General features: G+C 43.9%; 1 protein-coding gene across 3 annotated transcripts in view; it reads left to right on the top strand.

The window, feature by feature from the left end:
- GRK5 (G protein-coupled receptor kinase 5) overlaps positions 1-20,657 on the top strand; it is a 149,862-nt gene that overhangs the window by 99,639 nt on the left and 29,566 nt on the right. For all 3 annotated transcript variants that reach the window (XR_003537618.1, XM_027705655.1, XM_027705656.1), the window contains exon 4: positions 5,791-5,868. Coding sequence is in view for 2 of the 3 variants with exons in the window: in XM_027705655.1 (XP_027561456.1) it covers positions 5,791-5,868 (78 nt within the window). In the remaining variant the exon portion in view is untranslated. The remainder of the gene's footprint in view (positions 1-5,790; positions 5,869-20,657) is intronic.

Genomic DNA, 20,657 nt, shown 5'->3' with positions numbered 1-20,657 from the left:
TTCACAGAGCTTTTTGCATATAGAGAGGTAGGACCACCTCTCTTTTTCAGAGCCCATCTAAGTGCCTTTACCAGGTCACACAGTTAGTCATTGGCAAAAGACAGTAATTGATTCCTCCCCATTTTTAATACATTTTTTTTTAACCCATGCACTCAACTGCCTGCAAAGAAAGGAATGATCAGGACTTATGAGGAGAAACCAGAAGCTGAGTCAGACACTTAACAACCCACCAACATCCTTATGGAAGACTAAGTTTTGCAAGCTCTCTTACACCTGTGCTTCCAAAGGCTGGTAAAATCAACCAGAATCCGTAAAGAGACAAAAAAAAATCCATCTTGGCTGGACATTTATGTGAGCTGTTGTGTGAAATAACTAACCTGGTCTGATGTAGTCTCCTGAAAATCTAATTATGGCAGCATCTGGGGTTTTTTGTCTGTGCAGTACAGCAGTGGTTAGGCTGCTTTCTGAAGAAAAAGGGTTTGTATCGTTGAATTCTGTGTGCATGTGGGTGTGTAGCTGTCAGTTCCCTCTGAAACCTGTGAATGCCTTGGCCACTTTCAACCAGTAATTGTGATGAAAGTGCTCAGATGCACAAAGTTTGTGCCTGAGAGTGAGGAGAGTGTTTGAGTAATAAGTCAAAACCAGCTGTAGCACAGACTGTGACGATACGTGGTCTGTAAGCAGGAGGCCCCGACATTAGATGATGAGAGATCAAAACTAAGAGATAAAATATTGAGTAAGAAGTACTGATGGCTGCAGCTCGTGCCTCTAAACTCATCTGTGTGCCTGTAACCACAAAGATCCCATGGATAGCTCACCAAACCCACATGTAGCCATTCAGATGAAGGAACTACGTGAACATAAACTACTATCATTAAACAGAGACTGTTTGTAGTTCAATCAGCTCCTCTATAAGCCCTTCACAAGGAATTCATGCACAGCCCTAAAGCCCACTTTGCTCTGCTTACAGATATTTTAGCGACATCGTACAACTTTGGAGCTGTTGAAAGACAGCCATCAAAATAAAGTGCCAGTGGATATGTTTCCTGTGCTGAAAGGCAGATCAGTGAGCAGGGAATGTGCTAGCAAGACATGTTTCCTTCTCTGCAGCCAGTGCTTCCAGGACAGGAGAGCAGCAGTTCAGTTCAGCAAGGACTTCTTGCTCCTGTCCCCTCCTCAACAGCACATTCCCGGGGTGCCAGCTCCTGACATTTCCCTCTCCTCTCCTGTGATTTTTATTTGCTATTATAATGAAGGCTTTAGCTTCTGGACTCCCTTTCCTGCTTCATCTACTCACATGCATAATTTATTTATTTTTTCCAGGGGAGGGCTTTTAACATTTTAATGCAGACCAGATTTAGATTGACTAGAGGAGAACGTGGCCGATTTTGGTCAAGGGAAAAAATAACCTGACATAGTTTTCTCTCTAACCTGACCAATGTTATTTCTTTGCACTGAAGTCACACAGAAATACATCCTCTGGAGGAAAATGGCCCCTGCTCGTGATGTCTGGGCTCAGGGGCTGGGGTGAGAGGCACATCTCCTCAGGTGGACTTTTCAGCTGAACGCTTCACTAGACATTGCACTTATCTGGGGTGAAAGGATGAGTGAGCATCCATTTAATGCCATTTATAAAAACCCTGTCTTGCTGTTAGGGAGATTTCATTTGGTTAAGTCCCTTACATGGTGTATAAACCATCTGTGTATGTGTGTCTTAAAGCTGTTCAAGGCTTTTTCCATCAGAAATGCCAGTTTGTTGATATCAACAAACTCATTAACTCAAAACGTGTTTTTAAACAGTCAAAAGGGCTCTTTTTGCCCAGCCTTTGAGTATGAAAAATGTGGTTTCGAGTTCACTTTTCATTTAGAAATGCGAGTTATTATGAATCCCAGCTGTCTGGGGTTTGCCTTCCAATTTTTAGTCACAGATTTTAAATCTCCAGCGGAGGCAAGTGCAAGGACAGCCACTGAGGACAGAGCAATAACAGGGTAGAGCCTGGAGTCCAAGGAGGGAGTGAGCAGGAGCAGGAGCAGAGAGAGATTCTGGGGATAACAGAGGAGGGAGCTGAGAAAGTGAAGGTGTAAAATTGGGACTGAAATGCCTCCTGTAGGTGCTCAGAAGGTGACTTCACTGCTCCTGACTTGACCAAGAAGCCAAAACTGCTCTGGTGGGAGTATCTATTCCCATTTCCATCTCCTGGTGGGTACAAGGGACAACTCCTGTGGCTGTGCCACGCTGCTGCAGGCAACCATCAGCTGCCTGCTGTGGGAGAGTGTCCTCCCAGATCTGCAGAGACATCCCTTTGGCTCTGTTTGTCAATTTGCACATATTTTTAAGCCACGCAGCTTCCAGATCTCAAGCAATACTAAGATGAAAATAAAATACAAGATAAATTGATGTGCCAGCATTAAAGCTGCTGATGCGAGCACCTGAGGGGTCCCTGTGCCATTGCCCTGGAAGCTCTCCAGCCATCACAGGCAGCCTCCAAACCTCTTGCTCAGCTGTCCCTGAGCCTGTGGCCCCATCCCACAGCCAGTCACAGGCTAGATGTTTCTCCCTTTCCCAGCTGAACTGCATTTTCCCATCCAATCCCACTCAGCCCATCCCAAGACCATCTGCTTCAAAGGGAAGGATGCTTCGTGCCCCAATGCCCCCATTCAGCTTTTAGGGGAGAAGGAGCCACCAAAGTAAGTACTACCTCAAAAAAACAGCAGCCAAAAGAAAAAGTTAGCAGCAAACAGCAGCCAGCCCACATCCTCTGGCCATTTGGACTGAAGGATCTGCTCCTGCCCACAGAAAGAGCCTTCCCTGAGCCCGTCCCGTGGAGTCAGGGTGATCGTAAATCCTCCTCTCGTTTATGGGCCATGAATAGGGCCCTGTCTGACCTAACTGGGGCATGGAGAAGCTATTAGACTTCAGAGCAGGAGCCTTGAAACACATGCCTGGATTCATCAAAGGAATAATGGAAAATATTTTGTTCCACATGGATTTTAAGTAACGCTGTTATTTCTAGCAATTAGGGATTTGCAAACTGTAGCTGTGCTTTTGAGTATTGTGGAGGGAAGGGGTGTATCTTGTGATTTAAGCACAGGACTCAAGAGTTGAGGACCTTGATGGCTTCCCAGGGAGGTGGCAGAGGGAGCAGGGGGCATCCCTGTCTGTCTCCTGTAATAACAGTTCATGGCTGAAAATATACCAGTATGTGTTGCTGAATAGCTTGAAAGTGGCACTGAAGGGAGAAATAATAATGAACTTAGAAACAAAATGAAACAGGCTTCTAGTACAGAACTGCAGTGAAATCAACACTGTTCACAGTTGGAGCTTGTGATTCCTTCTCACATCCTCACTTGTCTGTCACTTCCCACCTTCACCACCACTGTGTCACATTTTCTGGGAATGTCAAATGCAAGTATAATTAAACTTTCCTTTTATTCCTTCCTAACTATCTTGAGACAGAATGAGACACTCAGTATATGTGTGTGTGTGTGCATTTAGCCATGCATATGTTGTATCCCATCAGGAATTGTATTTCAAAACACTGATCCAATCCCTGCAGAATTTCTTTCTTCTGGACTGTCCTGATTTGTTTCCCGTTGTACAATTTGGGTGGGGATGTAAATGTTGTAGGTTATCTGTGGCAAAAAGGATATCAAATTTTTTGACATCTCCCTGGTGCACTTCAAACAGCAGATGATGACTTACAATCAAGTTTTATTTGTTAGGAAGCCAATGTGTTACCAGGATCCAGAGTTTAAAACCAAATGAAGGAGAGAGAAGTTGTCATTATTGGATAAATTGTAAATAGCATTGAGTGGAACACTCAGAAGATCTCCTAGATGCTTCCATGCTGAGGCAGTGCCAAGCAGTTTTCCTTTCTTTGCAGTCTTCTGCACGGACAGTTACATTTAAGTTTCTTTCATTAAAATGCATTATTTCTGTTTTCTTTTACATGAAAAGCATCTAGTTTGTCTGTGAACCTAATCATAAACTGTAAGGTCCAAATAAGAGGCAACTTTCAGCTTTAAAAAAATCTATTCTTTTGTTTCACTTGCCATTCCTCTATTCCCTAGCAAGGAATCACAGAGAAAAATGCTGTTAAGATGCTGTAAACATTTGAGTGTCTGTGCTCTAAGAGCTGAAATGACCCATACTCAGATACCATCTAAAAGGACAGGAAATAGGATGAAAGATTTTTTTCTTTTAAACCCTTATATTAAGTTTTACGAGAACATAAACAGTTTCATCCCCAAAATGGTCACTAAAAGAGAAGTACTGGGCTTGTGGGTTTTAGTTTTTGGTGTATTTTTTCATCAGTAATACAGGTTTGTCTTTTATTTGTGGCCATTGTCATTTCCCAGACAAAATCGGGTCATTATTCCGGATTGTTCAGGCAACCTGCTCTGTGTGTGTGTGTAAACATGCAGCTTCAGGCTGGAGCTGCAATGGCCAGCTGAGCACTGGCTGGATAGATGGGGAATAGCATTATTACTACATTGTGGTTTCCATGTCATTCCTGGGTTTGCTTAGCTGGGGTATCCATTACAGCCTGCCTTCAGATTTATTGCACCCAGCTCAGAGCAGTACATACATCTTCCAGTGGGCAAGAGTTCTGAAATTTGTTCTTCCAAGTGTTTGCCAGTTCAGGCTGATTTACCTTCTTTTTCTTTTTTTTTTTTTTTTTTTAAACTTCCTCCTCATTTATCATTGCAGACAGCTTGTATTGGACCAGGTTATTTAATTGGTTTGGCAGGATTTTCTGGGATCCTCTTTTTAATACAGTCATGAAAGCTGTTAGGCTCTCTTCTTTTCCTTTTTTTTTTTTTTTTCCTTGAAAATACTCAGATCCAAAGGCTAAAGCTTTATATTCTGGACAGTGCCAAGGAGGAATGTCACTAAGAACTTGTTGTCATTTAGCCACTGGGGTCCCATGCAGCACGTGTTTCCTTCCAATGCCTGCCATGGATCCAAAGCTTTAACTGAAGTGATTAATGGTGCACAAATAGTGCTTCTTTTGTTTGTTCTGTAAATATTCTCCTGAAACTCATCAAAAGTCAGTAGTGCTACAATACATAGGATAGTCAGAATTTTAAAATGTAGGCAAACTTTGTGTGTGAGATGCTCCCTTTTTTTTAATGCACTAGGGAAGCCAAAGAGAATTTGGCTCACAGTGTCCATTCCTCTAAATGGCCTCTCTTGTTTGCTCTTGATCCTAAAAAATCTGCCTTCTGCAGGGAATGGGTCAAGGATCACTGAAAGTGATGGGCACTGAAAGTGTCTCTGCTTTGCACAAGTATTGTTGGACCAAGGGGAAGACGTGGGAGAGACACATTCAACCCAAAAGACAATATATTGAAGGGGTTCACCTGGCACTTGAAATACCACTGTGGCAAGAGTAACAAACATTCACTTTCTCTACTACTCAGAGAAATAATTTTACCTTCTGTGCCCACCTTCCTTTTGAGCAAAACCAAATGAAGTTGACGTCTCTTGTCACTGAACGCTTTCTGAAAGCTGGCTTGGCAAGGCTATGAAATATAAATGAATTAAATTGTATTGGTGTTAATTAAGAGACACAGCCTCACAAAATGCACCACTAGGATTTGGTCAAAATAAAGTGGCAGGTTTTTAATAGGACTGTGTATAGAGTTTGTACTTCCACCAGAAAATGATATTTATCCTTTGGATTTTTCATACAGAGTGTTCTGTTAAGGCCGCATCCAAAATGAAGTTATAATGGTGAAATATGAGTGCAAATATTGACTTTTATTTTTTTTATATGTCTGTTCCAGGCAGAATATGAAATTGCTCCAGATGAAAAGCTGGGAGAGAAAGGAAAGGAAATCATGATGAAATACCTCACCCCAGAGGTAAGGGGCAGCCAAAGTGGCATTACTGAAGGAATGCTGCAAGGCACACCTTTGCTAAACAAGGTTCTTATAGGCTTTGTAAGCCAGACTCCTAAAATTTATGGTGGCAATCTCCAGTGAATAAACCTGCAAGTCTTATACAAATAGTCAGAGACAAAAAAAATTATAATGCAATCCAGAAATTGACTTCTGAGGATGAACTTGAGCTTACCAGGGGCTTAATTCATCCGTGGACAAGCAGGGGACTTCTCTAGTTCCTTAGTGTGGGAAGCTCTGTGTCTGTGGTGTAATGCAAGAGACCTCAGTGTTACCAACAGATGCCCCGATTATTTCCTGTCCAGCTCAGGAGTGGTGGTGGCATTTCATGTACTGTTGGGTAGAAAGGACTGGCAAAACATGGGGTCTTTCATAACGCTGTATTTTGGTACAAAAGTTCCCCCTCCTCCCCCAGCGCCGTTTTCCCCGGGGTATCCAGAGGCGTGCAGGACTGGGGGAGACAGCAGGGTTTGGAGCTGGGAGGTGCTGCCACCCGCTCCTGTGTCCACTGAGCTGGTTCCGAGTGTTGCCTCTCGGGGCTGTGGGAAGGACAGGAGCCCGTGGGAGCGGCTGTGTCCACAGGGTGGCACTCCAAACAGAGATACAGACCCGCCGCTGGAATTTGGGACAGGCTGCGCTGGGACCGGCTCTGTTTTGGGGCGGTTACCATCACTTCCTGACCGCGTTTCACCTTTGCAACAAAAGTCTCTCTGCCAGGAAGCAGTAAACATCCGACTTCAAACACAAGAGCAAGCCTAGGATTTTTCCTAAGTTGCTTTCGTAAGAGTAATCAAAGATGCACAACTGCTGCTTCAACTGTTTTACAAGAGAAATATGTTTGACCTTCAGGAGAATTAATGGCATTTTTGGCAGATGCCTTTCTCGAGTGTTTAAATGGTACAATGTGTTTTTGGAGGTGCAGGGGCAGAGCAGACCACTCTTTTTCCAGTCAGTCATTTTCCTACAATAAATTTCGGTGCATACTTTCGGTTATCTCAGGCTGCACTTTGGGATCTGGTTTCATTTACTGAGCCTGGCTGGTTTCATGTGCAGCCACTGAGCACTGCCAGTATGAGTTCCTGCTGCCCATTCATTTAGGGGCATGAAGTTCCACTGCTTTTTAAATCCACCAGAGTGACCTTTTGTTTTAAAATTTCTGTCAGCGGAGGAACGAGGGACAAATACTGAGGAAAAATATTTCCCACTGCTCCAGTTCCCATCTGGAAACGGGGAAAGGCATTTTGCTGATAGCAGAGCTAGTGAAGTGAGAGAAGGATAGCACTGCTTCACTTCAGCCAGTGATGGTGAGGGTTTCCAGATGCCAAAGCCCTTCCCTGCTGTCCCATGGCACTCCTGCCACCCCTAGTGCAGCCAGAAGCACATGGAATAGTTTAGTGAATGTGCAGTGAAGACCAATCTGAGAACAGTTGCTTCTTCATCCAGAAAAAATGGTTACTGGATAGTAAATTGTGTTACAGGAAGAAAAAATACTGAGGCTACAGAGCTGGAGTTTCCATTCTCTGCCTGTACTTCTTATTTGACCTGTACCTGTTTTTTTCAGTATGTAAAATTGGCACAGCACATTTACAGTCAGTCCTGGAACTTTCCTGGTACTTGCAAGTTTGCCTTCACAACTTTGGGCAGAAGGAAACTGGGTGACCTCCAGTGGTCCCTTCCAACATGCTCCTTCATGTGCAATCTAAACCTGCCTCCCTGGTGATGGGGCTTTAATGTCTGGATTGGTCTTGCTGCACTTTTTTTCCTTAGTGAGAAACTTCTGCATCTTCCCAGAGCAATGTGTAAGCCCTGCATGGCAGAAAATACTTCCTAGAGGCGAGGTTGACTGTCCCATGACAGTGGGTTGAATCCTAGATTTTCTAACAGGTTTCCCACACAACAAATGCTTAAAAAACTAGAGCAAGGCCTGGATTAATCTAATATTGTTTTGGATACCTGACTAAGGTGCTCAGGTCAGGAGTGCAGATGGCCTACTGCCCTTTCTTGCAAGAAAGAGAAATAAGTATCTCCAAAGAACACATTTCAAGCCAGCAGAAGTCAGTGATCCAAAGCCAGGTTAGATGCTTGCAGTCCAAAGGGATGAATCTGGATCCAAATACCCTAATGGAATATCATCCTGGCCAGCAAAGAAACCTTATTTTCATTAGGATCTGCATTTCTCCATTTAGTTATCAGTCTCTTGAAAGACACAAATTGCCACTGATTCCACAGGCTTCTGCTTTCAGCTGAACACTTCTTTTAAGTGGGTGTATGTCTGTGCTTCAAAGAACCTGATTGTCTTAATATAAAAATAGTGTGACATACAGCTTGACTGATAGAATAAAATTATAGGTTTAGCTCTTGGACAGATAATTTAGTCTTAGAATGTGAAGAGTATTTTTCTCTGAGTGCAGGATCAGAAGCAAAATGAAAACAAAAAGTAGACTTCATGCTCTTTAGTATTTATAGAGGATTTTTAGTTCTTTCTAAGGTTTTTAAATGTCATACATATTTAACATACAATGTGTCAGTGTATCATCATTCTAAAGTGCCTTCCTTTGCATAGGGAACATGAACTTTATTTAATCACAGCAGAGAGGACAAGAAGGTCCTTTCCCAGGTGAATAGACACAACACCAGTACTTACAGCCCATGTGACTCATGGAGTCACTGCCTGGAGATGGTGCCACACTGCACCATCACCAGGCTCCAACCACTGGGAGCAGTGAATTCCCACCTGGAGAGCTCTGGGTGACAACATTCACCATCAGCCCCGAGGCCACTAAACAAAGCCAGCACTTGCCAAGGTGGTAGAGTGGGGTGGTGCTTTTTCCAGTGATCACAGTTCAGGCTCTTCACAGCCCTGACATCCTGAACTGCTCCCGTGTGCTCGCTGGGGAGCTGACAAGAGGCCAGAAACATTTTGTCCCAGTTGACACCAGGGATGGCACAGGCAGGCTGGGCTTCCACCATCTCCCTGACCTACAAATACTGAACGTGTCCTGGCACCTGGAAGGGAACATGGGTGGTTCAGGCCTCTCAAAGAGGTGGCACAGAGGAACAACCTCCCTAAGCATGAGGTAGAGTCCTCACCACTGGAGCTTTTCATTGGACAGGGCACTAGATAATCTCATCTAGACCCCATTTCCCATGACAGGTTGTACCAGACAACATTCAAAGGTCCCTTCCACCCTGAGCTGTTCTACAATTCTGGGTACTCAGGTCTTCACCTAGGAAGACATTAGTATTCCCTCTCTCTTGTCTAGAATTCTCTGACACAGTCAGAATTCTCATCCCCCAGCCCATTCTGGAGGGTTTGATGGCAGGGAAATGTAAGGAGCACATGTGATCTTCATGCTGAGGATGCCTAAATATTAGCAGTTTTAAAGCTTCCTTAGCCCCCTTCACTTGAGTGGTGAGCAGGAGAATGGGAACCCACAGAAGAGTTGTCCTGTAGCTGGACACACCCTTGAAACCTTCTCTGAAGAGCTGCTCTTTCTCCATGCACAGGAGCAGCTCAGTGGTTGCCACACCAGCAAGGTCAAAGGTTTTTTGACTGGAGTCTTGCTCCTTTAAGCAATTTGCTTTATGCTTTAACAATTGCCTTGAAAAAGGCACTTGAAGCTGCCTTCTTGACTTAATAAGCCCATAAGGCAAAAGTCCAACCCACAGGAAGTCTAAAATTTCTGAGGTTGTGAAATATGATGGTAAAACTGCTAAAATGAATTGGTCACAAATATTTCTTCCCTGTTTTTTTTCTAATCTCAGCAGTTGAGTGGAAAAGGTTTAGGTTCCAGGTCTGTCTGTAAATGACCTCAGTGCTCCATTGAAAAGTTGAGTTAAACTGAACCCAACCTGGCTTCGTTACCTGGCTGCTTCTTGTACTGGAAGGAGCAAAGAGATATATTTAGCTTTGTCCTGCTTTTAAATTATAGCTTTGCATCTCCATGCAGCATTTTTGCCTTCCTGCCTGACAGCTGCCACGCCTTACTCTACTAAATCACTAGCCCACTATTTGCTTTTTCACTGTAAATCACCTTGAGAGACTTGGAGAGACGCTATATAAAACTAAATTGATTTGAAATGGCTCTTAAGACAGTCTCCATATGCCATTATAGTTTATATTTGGACTCAGCTGGGTACTAAAAATGTTACTGAACAGGATGTCTAATGTGTATTGTTATCCCCATTAAAATACTTCACAGAATATGAAGAACAGCAACAGCATTAGTTTTCTTATCTGAATTCCTGTCCGGTCTCCTTTCCTCCAGGAAATGCACGGAATAAAGGCCATGTTTGCACTTTCTTTGCTGAAAGAGGTTAGCTGGGCACAGCAATAACCTCCTTACTCCAGTCTAAGGCTAGCAATGGGTATTTTGATAAGCAAAAATATGTCTTTGTTTTTATGAACAATTATAGGATAAGGAAGGGAGGGAAAGGTCCCCTGAAAGGGACACTGGCTGATCAGCAGTGCCTGGCCTGGCTAAAACGTGCTCTTCACTCAAATCAGTTCTTTATGGAGAAGAAAAGATCTATGTAATATGGGCGAGATGAAACTAAAATGACATCTGAGCCCTTCTGCTGGGCAAAGCCACGCAGCTGAGTGGGGCTCCTGCTCCCAGACAGCCTCTCTCAGCTCTGTGCATCACCAGAGCATTGGTTTTGCACACCATTGCTTTAATCTTGGCAACAAGGATCTTTGCCTTTCGTTGCTTTCTCCTTGAGATTTCTTTCCCCCTTCTTGTTTTCACCACCAAAATAAGTGCAAACTTCAGCAGTTGTGCTTTTGGGTGAGTCATCTTTGCTGATCACCAAATCCTTCCATCTCCCAGAAGGAAAGTATCACTTCTTAATGATTCTGGCTGAAACCTGGAAGGGCAGGTCACACCGTACCAAGAATTGGATTCAAGTGCTGAGACCTTTTCCTCTAACTGTTTAGTTTTACTAAAAGCCTTCTAGGGAACATGTTATAATTAGTTTTTGGAATGGCCAAAACAAAAGCTGAATGTCACTCTGAGGGGAAGCACTGGAAGACAGAAACGTTAAATTTCTGTAAAGCAATCTGAAGAGTTTAATACGAGACAGAAGCTTTGTGTTTTGAAAGGTGAGCCTTCAGGGACTGTTTTCTACCTTGTTACCTTTCTCCTGCAAATTCAGCTTATATCACTTATATCCAGAGAGTCTGTCCCCCTGTAAACTTGTTATCTTGCTGATAAAAGGCCAACACAATATTGCTTTTCACTGGCTATGGTGGATGGTCCCTAAGGACTTTGTCCAAGAGTTATCTCCACAGATAGTTTTCAAATTTTTCTAAGCCCTATGCATTTCATTAATGACCCAGTTGAAGTAGGCAATGAATGAAGTGCCTGTCTGAACACAGTGTGTTGTGTGGACTCGGGATGGGCTAGAATTATTTACTTGCTCAAAGCTTTATTCACTGTGTCCTTTGGGTTCCTATTAGGAGACTTTTCAGGATGCTAAATACTTAAGTAGAGATCCTGGCGTGTCTTGAGCCGAGGAGAATTTTGCCATTTAATTAATTACCCTGGGACTTCACCCTTTGCCTCAATGGATTTCTCATCTCCCCTTTCTATTGACTTCACTACTCTCTGAGCAGCATTTTAGGCAGGGATGATAGCATTACTTAGGCCTGTGCTTTGCAGCTCACAGAATCGATACGTAATCCAGTCTCCAGAGAAATCAATGCATAATTTTGTTGTTGTTGCCGAGACAGCACGATCAATATCTCCACTGATCACTGTGTCTTAGTCCAGCAAAGTACCTTCTCACTGTGCTTTCTGAATAAGCTCATCTTTCCCCAAGTTCAATTCTGGGAAAGTATCTGAGCAGCAGAACGGCAACCTTGTTACTCACATTAATGCTTTCTAGTCAGAATTTGTTTTAATAAACATTTGTCTGTCACTGGGGCTAGGCTGTAATATAGTGTGGCAGAGGAATCTGAAAAATCACAATCTGCCTCGATTAGGAGTCCCTGTGCTGTGGTCTCAGGCAAAAAGGCATTTTCTCACAGTTTGCTCAAGTCCTGTTTCCTCATCCTTTACCCACTGTTTATAATAGAAATGTTAGTTAACTAAACACTTACTGAGGGCTTCTGTCTCTTGCAATGGTGCCAAACTGCAGGACAGCCTATGGAAACAACAGGGAGCCTGCCCTGTCCTGAGGATGCTGCCCAGGTCCTTGGGAGCCCCGTGTCCTGTTCTTCAGGCTCACAGAGGGCTGCATTTGCAATGCATTTGCTCAGACTGGTTCAAAGTTTAGACCAGAGTCATTAACTCCACTGGGTTTATGCTAATCAGTGCTATTAGTCTAAGCTCTGCTTTTCCTTGTTGCTCTGGAGAGGTTACACTCTCCAGTTCACATGCTTCTTAACTGTTTGTCATTTGTGGTCAGGAAAAGCAGTGGGATGCTTTGGCCATTGGGCAGGAGCCTTCTGGCTTCCCTGTGTTTGCTGGAATTACTCTGACTTGACCCTTTAGAAAATGGAAACTTGCTTCTGCTAATTGATGTCAACCACACGAGTAAACCTGGCTTACATCTGTCTGCTGAGGCAGGGCAGGCCCCCCAGGCTGCTCCAGCTCCACTCCCAGCCCGGCCAGGGCATCCAAAAGGACACTGCAAATAAACCAGGGCATCCAAAAGGACACTGCAAATAAACCAGGGCGTCCAAAAGGACACTGCAAATAAAGAGCCGTCTGCTCAGGATTATCTGGGAACAGGAAGGATGTACTTGTCTGCCCTTGGCTAATGAATGTGCTCATTATAGTTTCCTCCTCTCCATTTCAGGGGTCATCAGTTCCCTATCCCCTCTGCATACCACTAACAACTTACCCTTCAGTTTGTAGGGATTACCCAGTGGCCAGGGCAGTTAATTCTAACAACCTTTAAGGTCCAGGCAGCTTCCCTCTTCTGCCTGAAAACTTTGCCCACGTGGGGAAAAAAAGGAATCAGCCTTTTCCAACTGTCTGGAGCACTGGCTTGCAGAAAATCCAGAAATCTGCAGGAGATGGCTTTTGTGTGTTTGCACAGAATGACATTAAAATAGACCTCTGGTGAGCCCAGCCTCTTGTGCTCCCAGCACACATATTGCAGCCTTGGAGGCATCTGGATTGGAGAGATGACGTGGCTCTTTCTCCCCACTGGCTACAGGGAGCCTGGGAAGACTCTAAGTGTCTCAGCTTTTAGATTATAAAGTGTGATGAGGTGAATTCCATGCTGGTGCAACGCAGAAAACATTAAATTACATTGCATGGTGTATCCACACAGGTTTCTGTGCACGATTTCTCAGTGGTACAGGAGCCCTTTGAAGACCTGACCTCCCCAGCCCTTCCATCCCTGCCTGTGACTTGCAGCAGCTTTCCCTGGTTGGTTCAGTCTCAGATTTCTTAAGCTAAAAACATGATGGGTCAACAAATGTCTCCTGAGCTCAGGATCCATTGTGCTAAACTCAGAAGCAGTAACAGGGAACCACATGCTTGATCCCAACAAAGAGGAGAATGAAGAGGCTGAAGAGGCACATGATGAGAATGGAAGTAAAACATAGCTTATTTCTCACCTGATTCCCTTGTAACAGGAAATTAGAATTCTGGATAAACATCTGTAGGCTTCAGGATCTGAGTAGCCTCACAACAGTGGGCCAGGCAAATTCAGATGAGATGCCTGAGGCTGACACCTTTGACTGGGAGGATGCAACTAGAAGAATCACTAAGCTGATAATGTTAGAGCGTGGGGTTTTAACTTGGAACCAGGAATCGCGGGGTTACCACAGGGAGTGCTTTAAATTTCACAGAAAACAAATGTATTTCCATTCCTTAAAATGTCACTAGATAACTGTAAAAAATAAGATTTAAAAACCAAATCTTTTGATTACAAATTAGATTAGACATAACCAGCATATTTAAGTTGTGGATATGTGGCACTTCTGAACTATTGGTGTGTAATATTTTTTCCTGGTACTGCCACAACACTTACAAAAGTCACTTTACCTGCATGCCAAGCCTCAGCTTGTATGTTAATTTATTATTTTTTGACTAAGTCAGACTCTGACCCGAGTCAAAAATCAAGCATATAGCGATTTTATTATCGTGGCACAGATGCTGTTTGTCCAACAAGCAAAACTGGGGAAGAGTGGACTATGCCACTGCAAACAGTGTGTCATCCCTACAATAAATGCCTTCCCCCTCAGCTCTTTGCAGATGGCTGTTACCATATGACTGGTAATGGGCCGTGTGACCCAGGTGATTAGGGAATGCCCTGTTTCCAGCAGTGATTTTGTTTGCTTTCCTGGGTGTTTCCAGTCTTTCCGTGAGTGGGCCACTGGTTCCTGCCTGATGTTTGTTCAATTCTCTTCCTAATTCTTCTCCAGACCATCCTGGGTTATCTTTCGGATTTTCCGTTTCTTCATTCAAGCGTTTCCTCGGGATTTGACCATTTGCTAGTGGGAAAAGACAAAGGCAAATTCTCCAGAATCCCCTCACAGCTGGTGGCAGGACAGCCTGGATGAGGCTTCGTGCATGAGCTGCCTTCAAGCAAAGCAAACAGCTCGTGGGCTTCAGTCCAAGGATCGCTTGCAAGGGAAGGGTTACTCATGTTTACAGGCTTGTAGGTCTCAGAGGAGTGAATTCAAGCAGGGATCTGTTTGTTTTCCTGCAAGAAAGCCATTCAGTAACCTTGAGGTTGTAAATGAGTGTTTATAGATTTAGGGATTTTTTTTTTTTTTTAATGGAACAAATGACATTTGGTTTACCAGAGGAAGCCAAGTTATGACTGTTGCAATATAAGGTTGCTTGCTAATGTTTAGGCTATCCATCAGTGCAGGAGCATGTTAAAAGGTAGAAAGATTCTGATAAGAGGCTGAACACTGGATGCTCTCCAAACCTATTAAGCACACGTGATGAGAGAAAAAAACTTCCTGGCAACAGAAGCTTTCAGAATGGTCCTGTCATCTTTGTTGCTACTAACAGTGAGAATACTGTTGTTTTCCAAAAAGGCTTTATCAAACATCTGGCTGCTTGTAGTAATGCACTATAGCCATGGCTCCTCTGGGTTGGTAAAAAAAGGTGGTTATGTGACACTTCCAAGCCTAACTTTGGGGTAGGTAGAAAATCCTGCTTCTCTTTTACTCTGTTTCTGGAGCCACTCTCCTCATCCTGCTGTCAGCTACTGGTACAGGTTATTTCATCTACTTTCATCCCTCAATCTGTGTGCAAAGTGCTTTTAAGGCAGAAAAAAAAAAGCAGCAAGTAAAACAAAGTTTCCCTTCCCCCGCTTTAAAGCAAGTTTACATGAAACCATTTCAGCTGGCTGGTTTATGAGCACCCCTCCACCAATAAACCTATTGTCTGCAGAAAGGAGGGAAAATGTGTTTCTTTGGCAAAGAAACCTCTATAAGCAGGTTTCTAAAGAATTATTTAAAAAGTATGTGTGGGAAAGGAGTAGGGTTCAAGGATACTGAAAAATATCCTGCCAAGCACTTCTTGTGAGGCCCAATTTCTCACTAATAGAAGTCAAAAGCATATCTTCTGTGCTGACCAGTTTAGATCCTTAAAATGAGCTGTACCAAAAAACCCATGGCTGGTTGGGACTGTGGTAAGTGTTTCTATTTAATTGAGGAGTATAAAGTCTGCAGCTGATTCACTGGACTTGCAAAAGAAGATGATGAAGCAACTAAATTTTGTCTCATGGGACAATTTGTTATTTCAAAATTATTTTCTATGGGGCTTTGAGTGTTTAAGCTCTGGTCACCTATAGGAGCCAGGAAGAATTTTCTCCTTCTTGATCTAAGCAGTCTCTTCTCTTCTTTTGTTGCTCCAAAATTCATGTTGTGGTTGTACCCCCCAAATTTCCCTGAATCAAATAAGTCGAGATTCCAAGGAAACCACACTTTGGATTGAAGAGCCTTCTGTAGGAAACATGTTGACTCACACCATTCGTATGGCTATTGCTTGTGTGCCACTGTCAGGAACAGAAATGTGGTTTCCAGAAAGGAGCAGCTACAAAAATGTCTAGTGAGAAGAGAAAAAACAAGGTATAGCCAGATAGCAGGCCCTGGACTAACAGGAGATCCGTGAAAAATATTTCATATACTTCCTATGCACTTGGCAGAAAGGAAACCTCAGTGGTTGCAGAGTTTCTCCAAGGAAGGGCATAATTCTGGACTACAACTTGTACCCCAGCACCAAAGAGGAAGGAAACCCAGAGAGGAAACTTGTGCTTTTCCTACTGGTGGGTTTGATGAGGCACAAGAGGCACCCTGGGGAGTCCAGATCAAGGTGAGTGGGCCTGAAGCTCCATCAGATCTCCTGCAAGAACTGAGGTGTTGAGCAAGGCCCTTTGTGATGGATTAGCACAACCCCTCCAGGCAGAGGAACACCTCAGCTCAGCTGTTTGCTCAGGGCTCTGTTGTCTCCAGTCATTGTGTTTTTCTGTGTGTCAACGTGTGTTTTGATAGTTTAGTAGAATATGAGGGAAAACAGATTTGTCATGACTCCAGATCAGCTTGCAGCTGCCAAACAAACCCCAGAGTTCACAGGCACTGCTGATTCGCTTCACTGATCTGCCAGCAAGGGATCCTGCCCTCGGTGCTGAAAATACCATTTGGTCAGAGAGCAGGACCAGGCTCAACATCTTCTCTGCCATTGACCCACTCTGTAATCCTGGATGGGGTATTTCATGTCTTTGTCTTCTACTCCCACTCTCAGGGCTGGTGAGATTGGGTTGCTTTGGAAGCTGTAACTCTCATGACCTGTGTACGTAGTGCCTGGCATTACAGGCCCCCATACTTAGGTGTCATGTCTACACACTGTCATAATGGATAAATTGCTACTAATAACACAGCTGCCTTCCATGCTCCCCATCCACCTCACTGCCAATTCCTACATCTGTCATCTCAAAGCAAATATCCTGAAATTATGAAGCCTTTTGCTTTACTGGTTTGCCTCATGCAGACCCAAATGACTGTGGTAGGGGAAAAAAAAAGTAAGAAGAAAATGCAGAAGTTGATGACCTAAAGTGTTGCAGCTGCTCCTGATGTAGAATTGGATGTTTACTGCAAACAGAGCTAAAACTGAGCAGATAAGATCAGACACAGGGCAAGGCAGAACAATGTTCCAACATATTTGTGCATAACACCAAAAAGCATCAGGAGACTGCGTGTGCTGTGACAGTGCTGGGATCCTTCCTCTCACCAGGGACTTCCCAAAATCTGCAACCAAGACACTCTGTCTCCTCCTCCCCTGCTTTCCTCTGCATTTCTCAGTTGGACTCGGTGATCCTGCAGGTCTTTCCCAACCTAAAGCATTCTTGGATTCTCCCTGTCAGCCCCTTCGTGCTTCCCCTCTGTCAGTCCCTGGCTGCGTGGTCAGAACTTCCCAGGCTGTAAATGGCACTGGATCTGAGCTGGCATTGGCCTGCCCCTGACCCTCCAGAGTGGGGAGGTGAGGTGACATCGGGCACCCAGAGTGGCTCCAGGTGTCTCCCTGCAGTGGGGAGAGCAGAGCCCACGCTGTGCCCTGCACTGGTGTGTTCCCTGCTCTCAGGGCAGCAGTGCAGACCCCAGTGGAGACACCACAGGCCAGCTCTTGGGGTGAATCTCCTGCCACAAGGAGCAGATAAGCCTCGGAGGCGCAAAGATGCACAATTTTGTGGCCTCTGTTTTGCCTTCCATTGTCTTTCCCCTTCGAAAATGTGCATTATCTGAGCACATGAGCTTGTCTCTCCCTGATTTTGTGCCTACCAGCATGACTTCATACATCTACCCAGTCTCCCTTTTCCTAGTAACCTCTCTGCTTACTGCCCTCCTTGTGACTCATTAGGGTTTGCCTCAAAGGGCTGAGGACGGTCCCCCCTGACAGTCACACCATTGCTGCCTGTCCTGGTAGCTGCTCCCCCTGCCAGCTGAGCAGCATCTGGGGAACGATGTGACTCTGCAAAAGCAGCAGCAGCAATGGCATTGCATGTGTCAGACTTCCCAGCCTGGACACAAACCAGTGCTCCCCAGAGCTGCCCTCGGGTCACGGCCGTGTGGGTGCAGATCAAATGCAGCAACACAGCAGCTGGAGAAAGGCAGAACCTCCAGGTTTTTGTGTGTGAGCTCTTCCTGTCCCATCGTGCACCATCTCACATGAAAGTTCTTTTCAGCCTGTTTCTTTCATAGTTTTGAGGGCTCTGCTAGTAGCAAATCTGTGTGGAGATTTGTAGATAGATTATATGTGGAACGTTGCTGTCAACATCTGAAAATACACACATCATTAAGACAAATGCTTGGAACCAGAGGCAGCTCGAGAAAAGTTATGCCCTTGAACTTTTGTCCATCGATGAAACATTTTTAATTGTTTTAAGCTAGTTTGTTGTGGAATGTTTTCATAACCTGAAACATAACATATGCTGCACGTTATTTATTTTACGCAAGTGACTTTTAAAATAACTCCTCGTGTTTCAGTGTCGTGGCTGCATGCCTGAAACTTGCCAGGAAAGCAATTGTGTTTATGACAAAAGTTTGCATGAGGTCTATTCAGTTTAAAGAGTGTGGTGTCCTTCTGGTTCATATGGCTTTTGTAGTGATGAACAGTTGTGCTTTAAGGTGCTGTGGTGACTCACAGCCACTGGCAAGAGTTGGTAGAAAATGAAAGCCTGGATTTCCAGGTTTCTGTTCCTTATTCACTAATTGCAAGCTACAGTTGGACTGGTTTGTGGAATCTGAGCATCTCCAGCTTTCGTTTGTCTCAGTGAGGCTTCTTTGATTCCATTTAGGTGATGATCAACCCTTCTGCAAAACACATCTCTTAACCTCCCGTTCACTGCTCTGTAAGATATTGTGAGATTGCCACCTAGCTCATGAAGACTTAATCAGGCAATGAAGCTTTAATATTTGCAGGTTCTTAGATGAAAGGATCTGTGTAAGGATAAAGAATTACCACGTTCTCTTTCTTGCAAAGTCAGTCTGACTGAACTCGAAGCTCTCCCTTTTTCTGATCAGAAGTTCAGGGTTCTGCAAACTATTTCATTTATTGCTTTAGGAGACAGTGACGATGGAGACAAGTGTCCTTGAAGCAGGACTGTTCATTTGCAAAGAAGATACTTATTCCCTTGTTCAGAGCTTCAGGTTTCCTTTGGTGAGCACTCAGCACACAAACTCCCTTCCTCAGCTGTTCTCAGGGCCGTGCCATGTGCCTGTGTTTTATGGAGCCCAGTGTTTTGCAAAATCATTTATACAAAGGACTGGGAGAGGGCTCAAGAGCCTCTTGCACTGAACAGAGATCAAATACACTTAGATGATCAACAGATGTCTGAGTGCCCTTGGAGGTCTTTCAGACCTCTGAGAACAGATTCCACAGCATTCATATGCCTGTTCTTCTGCTTCCCTGTGTGAAAATTTTTCTAAAAAAGCCTTCATATCCAATTAAGTGGATTTCTTCACATCGTTCCCCCAGTGTAGAGCAGAATATGCAGAATAATTGATCCCTGCCCTCTTTATTAAAACCATTTTTATATTAAAAGACCTTTGTCATGTTTCACCCTTGCTTTTCCAGACTAAACAGATTTAATTCCTCAGTGCTTTCCTTTGGGGCTTTCTTTCCCTGAACATGTTTCTCAACTCTCCAGGCACTTGGTGCTCTTGTCAGCTCTCTGTAGCTTTCTGAAATGGTGAGTGAGTGTCTTTAGCTGGGGTCTCAACACATCCCTCTCAGTTCCCTTTGTCATTTGGGCACTTTTTCCATGGAAACAGCGGCGTTACACACAATAAACCAACTCTGCTCGTGCAGGTTTGTGCTGTATGTGCAGAAGTAACTCAGAAGTAACTGAGCACCCTTTTCTTTTTTTCTCAGATAACCACTAATGCAATTCCTGGTTACATTATTTTCTTAAAAATTAAGCAAGAGGCGTCATAAAACTGAAATGTTGCTTAGCCAGCAAAATATTTATACAAAGGTTTTCAGTTTCTGGTCGTAAAGGGGAAGATACAGGAGGTAGGAGATTTTGGTTAAAACCTGGTGAAAGTAGTGTGGACTTCTGGACTCATATTAAATTGTCTGGTCAAAGAGGATAATGTGATGAGAGAAATTTTTGTTGTAGGATCAATTTAAGCACTTCTTGTGCTGCCGGAGTCTGGCCATTAATCTGGTTTAGGTTCCATCAGCTTTACCCTTTGTTGAGTTGACTGGCACAATTTCTGATTTATGTTATTGTAAAGGAGTTCAAGAATCACTTTCTTTGCCTTCAGGAAACAGAATAGCCATTAGAGGAAATATGGGACTGTACTTGTTAAAACTCCCCAGTGTTTTGTTTTGAATGCAAGAAAATGTAACTGGTTTCTGCAGGTGTTTCTGAAGAGTTAGCAGAATATTCTTTGTCACAAGCTCAGATGTAATGGTCCTAATCGTGGTGTACTGCTCTCCTAGCTGCCACAGGACATTTAATATGTTGGAAAAGGTGTCTCTGTTCCCCTGTAAAAGCTGAATTTGCTTTTACAGCCATTGCCCATAATGCAGCAGGAGAATGGTGTTAATAACCAGTTCACTGGGGCTGCAGAAATCTTCTGCACCTCTCCAGGGAAGAAGCAACTTTTTCATCTGTAAATGGCCAAAGTGTTACCTTTGGAAGCTTTCACTCTTGGGATCCAAATGCTTCCTTGCACTCATAACCTGTGCTACCTAATTGTTCTCCAGGGGAGCAAAAGTCGGTCGGTGGGTTGGGTTTGGGCTTGTAATTGTTTCTGGCTTTGTTTGAACATTTGAAGG

The sequence above is a fragment of the Neopelma chrysocephalum genome, unplaced genomic scaffold, assembly GCF_003984885.1.
Source record: "Neopelma chrysocephalum unplaced genomic scaffold, ASM398488v2 Primary Assembly neopelma1_347, whole genome shotgun sequence".
In the NCBI taxonomy this organism is placed as follows: domain Eukaryota; kingdom Metazoa; phylum Chordata; class Aves; order Passeriformes; family Pipridae; genus Neopelma; species Neopelma chrysocephalum.
Note: the sequence above shows the minus strand (reverse complement) of the source record. Positions and strands in the feature narration are given on the sequence as shown.